Here is a 4,738-nt window from a genome sequence, read left to right on the forward strand (position 1 = left end):
TAGAGGTGATTGTATCAATGTCATATTAGTTAGTGAAACAAGAGAGGACATGAACAGGGACAGAGACTTATTGGAAAGCCTGAAAAGGAAACATTGGGGCATAATGGGTATAAATATGATCATACTGTGTTTTATACCTGGATTAAATTAAAAATATAAATTATGAACTGCAAAATATCATATTTACAAAGTTTTACAATTTTCACACTCATGTATTCTTTTCTTTGTGTTATTTCACCATAATCTCTTCCCTTACTTTTTCTCTCCCCTCCTAGTTTATTCTACGAGACAACACTCTTATAGTTCATCATGCATTTTTATTCATAGTTCTATGTAAGCATGCGATATCTAAAAACTACTGATGAGAGTCTCATTTGATATCTGATTTCTGAGATTGCCTTAACTAATGCATTTATCTCTAGTTGCATCCTATCTGATGTAAGCTTCGTATTCCTTGTAAATGTATAACTTCTGTTGAGTTGTTTATATAAACATTCTTCTTGATGAGATCCTCTGTTGAAGATATATAGTTTATTTCTATAATTTTGTTATTGTGGTATTGGTTCAGTAATCAAGGTGCTTACTTGATTTCTGAAGTATATTTTCTTTTGTTCATTTGGTAGAATTTTCAGTATACAGGCAAATATTCATTGCATATATTTTAAAGAGGCTGTAAATTTAATACTCAGTAGGTTTTAAATTTCTCATCACTATCACCATCATCCCAGCAACCCTCTGTAAATCATTCTGATAACCTTGTCCCAGGTGGAACAACTGTCTCAGTCCTGACATCCTTTGAGACCTTAGGGTATGATGTTTCTTCCTCAGCATCATCTGAGGTCCCTGGGAAGAAGGATGATATACATATTCTTAGAGAGGATTAGGATGGGATCTCAGTATCCTGCTGCCTGATACAGGTGTCTGACATCTTCTGCTTCAGCTGGACTAGGTCCTTATCTAAGAAGCTGCCTGCTCATGAATATGTAAATCGTGTGAGTCTATGGTGGTAAATACAGGCATGTCTACAACAATAACAGCATATGATCAGTGTCCTCTCCACAGTCACTGAGCACACAGGTCCTCACCATGGGATGGAGTTGGATCATCCTCTTCCTGGTGACAGCAGCTACAGGTAAGGGACTCCAAGTTCCAGACTTGAGGAGGGGCCATGTACTCAGGGGACAGTGACATCCACTTTGCCTTCTCTCCACAGGTGTCCACTCCCAGGTCCAGCTGCTGCAATCTGAGTCTGAGCTGGTGAAGCCTGGAGCCTCAGTGAAGCTGTCCTGCAAGACTTCAGGATACACCTTCACTACCTATTATATGCACTGGGTAAAGCAGAGGCCTGGACAGAGCCTGGAGTGGATTGGATGGATTTATCCTAATAATGGCAATACTAAGTACAATCAGAAGTTCCAGGGCAAGGCCACCCTGACTGCAGATACATCCTCCAGCACAGCCTACATGGAGCTCAAGAGCCTGACTTCTGAGGACTCTGCCATCTATTACTGTGCAAGAGACACAGTGTTGCAACCACATCCTGAGTGTGTCAGAAACCCTGCAGGAGGAGGAAAGTGCCCTGGGACTGAGATTATAGAGGGGATCATCCTGGAGATTTGGCCATAAATCATCACACTGAGTGTCCCTTTGTGACTTCCCAGACTTAGATGGTTTTGTCAACGTTTCAAAAGGACTGAAGGGAATAAGTTATGTTGATTTCCTCTGCCCTTAGACCTCACCATACCTTGACCAGCTGTTTAACAGTGGCCTCATCCATGGATATTATTCTTTTTTTAAAAAGCAAATATGGGCCGAGCGGTGGTGGCGCACTCCTTTAATCCCAGCACTCGGGAGGCAGAGGCAGGCAGATGTCTGTGAGTTCGAGTCCAGGCTGGACTCCAAAACAATACAGAGAAACCCTGTCTCAAAAAAAATCAAAAATAAATAAATAAATAAAAAGCAAATATAGGAAAAACTGCAGCAATACATCATGATGTTCATAGCTCTTACATAGAAGGTTCTGGAAATATTTTTGGAGTAGCTATGAATGAGCTATAAATTAAATTATTCACATAAGATAAAAATCAATAGAATGTGGGAAAAATAACACGTGTTTTATATCCTATTTTGTTCGCCTAAAGCTAGCAAAGGAAGTTTGTGGGAAGGGGTCCCCTTTGATTTGGAGGTAGCTGCTACATGGATATAATGATAAGGGAGTCCTCACTCTTTGTAGAACTTCCATGACTGCATGTAAGTCAGGGAAAGAGCTTAGGATATTTTGTAAGGGTGGATTAACAACCATCGCTAACAAGGAAGAGTGCATAAGAAATAGCAGGGAGGAAGATAGGTGAGGGAGACAGGAGGAGAGAAAGACATAGGGCATTTAGTTGCTTTAAATTAAATTGCTTTCCTGCAAGTGCCACAGAAACAATAATGTCATATTCCACAAGAAATCTTAGCTGTAACAAAATTTATAATAGCGGAATTAATTAGTCAAATAAGCAATTACTTTCCAACTCTCCTTTCTAACTCAGGGCTAATATTACAGGTGCGTCTTGAGACATATACCACAGCCACCAAGAAAGTCCTATATCACCAGGCAGAGTAGAGAGACAGGACTGCATAAAACCACAACAATACACACCATGTACCAATCCCCTCCATTCTGTGGTAACCAGAGAGTAGGAATATTAATGTCACAAAAGCCAATGATATTCACTAACACAACCCAAACACGAATATGTGGCATATATGTAAATCATTTTGTGATGACGTTAGTATTTCACAAGGAAAAGACTCTGTAATATTAGTATTTATTTAATATATATTATACATATCTACCTATCTATCTATCTATCTATCATATATATATATATATGTGTATTCTATAATGAGGATAAAATTTGGGACCTTGTACATGTTAAACTTACCCACCATGCTGTCTCCAAGCCCAGTTTCAACACTGTAATTTAATGTATGCTTCACTATTCATTCATCTTAATATTAGATTGCATTTAATTATCAAAATGCAGTTTTTAGTTTTTAAACTTCTATGAACTTACTGTGCAAAATCTGGTGAGATAAGCAGTGGAGTGTTCATGTTAAAAATGAAAAAACATAAATTAAGGATGTTGAATCTTTTTACAAACAAATAATAATATTTTATTGAAATCAGTGTCCTCACGAATTCTTTGTCTTTCAGGCATTTGCACTATTAACTGCTGCCTCTAAGGTCCACATACACCTGAGAACAAGATATAGCAGGAAGATATGCAAATATGTCCTTCCTCTGCTCATGAAAACCAGCACTGCCATGACTCCGAAGGTCAGGCAGACGACTCTTGCTCTGTCTTTCCATTCAGTGACAAGCGCTGAATGAAGGATAATCAACATCAGTTGGGGCTGCATTGGGTTTTCTTTGTTGCTCTTATAAAAGGTTGATGACAAGGTATACTGAGGGAGTGAGTAGACAAGAATGGGAGAGACAGTAGACACGCGTGACAGTTTCTTGTTAAATATCCTCTATGTTTGCAGGTGTCCAGTGTGAGGTACAGCTGGTGGAGTCTGGAGGAGGCTTAGCACAGCCTGGAAAGTCCCTGAAACTCTCCTGTGCAGCCTCTGGATTCACCTTCAGTGATGCTGCCATGAACTGGTTCCGCCAGGCTCCAGAAAAAGGGACTGGAGTGGGTAGCAAGCATAAGAACTAAACCCAATAATTATGCAACCTATTACGTGGATTCGGTGAAAGGCAGATTCACCATATCCAGAGATGATTCCCAAAGCATGGTCTACCTGCAAATGAACAACCTGAGAACTGAGGACACGGCCACGTATTACTGTACTAATGACACAGTGAGGAATCTTCAGTGTGAGCACAGAAAAAAATCTTCCCTGCCAGGTTTACGAAGCCAGCAGGGGGCGCTCAGCACACAGAAAGCTCGGTTATTACATAAATGATTATTTTTTTTTATCTGGGTGCACTCTCTATTTGCATGTTTTCTGGGGGATCCTTTTGGCAATTGTATACCCTAGGAATTGATCATGCCTTGAAATCGATGAGTTCTGTGTTGACCAACATTCTTAAAACAAATATTTAATATTCCCACTTGAACAAAATGCATAGTGTTTCTCTGTGGTCACCAGTATCAGCTGCTGGGGAAGCTCAGGAACCTCAGGTGGACTTTTCCCTCATATGGAGGTTGGGACAGATCCTACACTTGAGCACTGTTACTAAATCAGAAGTAACCATGTGGAAGGGGTGTCAACTCAGTCACAGTAAGCATCTTGAGTTGTCCAAACCACTCTCCTCTTCTGGAGGGCTGTGCATATAAGTCTAAGAAGTGATTGAGTTGTTATTTTAATTAATATATTTTCATTACAGAATTCATCATGCTGTCTTCTGCACTGTGTTGAATTAGATAATTCTAGTTCTGACCTCTGTGCACTAACTCAGAGCTCAGCTGCTCATCTGGAGCTAAGGGATCACTGCTGTGTGATCTGGACAGTGTGTCATTCCTTTGAGCTTCTACTGTTGATTCTCAGATCCTGGTCTGGTTTCCTTTGGTTATGAATCCATTCTCACTATATTCAGAAAATTCCCTGTGAATCTGCCTCCAAGAATCAAAGATTGAGCACTTTTAAGTTGACAACAAAAATCCAAATGACCCCATGTTGGTCATAATCTGAGTGTATGTTTCTAAGAATATTGGAAGAATATTTTGGAGAAGACATTATGATC

General features: G+C 39.8%; 1 gene segment (V, D, J or C); it reads left to right on the forward strand.

Annotated features, from left to right (window-relative positions):
* Window positions 1-1,020: 1,020 nt before the first annotated feature.
* Window positions 1,021-1,641, forward strand: LOC101835405. The segment is given in 2 exon segments: window positions 1,021-1,132; window positions 1,214-1,641. Coding segments are annotated over 2 exon segments (459 nt in total).
* The last annotated feature ends 3,097 nt before the right edge of the window (window positions 1,642-4,738 follow it).

The sequence above is a fragment of the Mesocricetus auratus genome, unplaced genomic scaffold (genome assembly GCF_017639785.1).
Source record: "Mesocricetus auratus isolate SY011 unplaced genomic scaffold, BCM_Maur_2.0 Super-Scaffold_15014, whole genome shotgun sequence".
Lineage (NCBI taxonomy): Eukaryota > Metazoa > Chordata > Mammalia > Rodentia > Cricetidae > Mesocricetus > Mesocricetus auratus.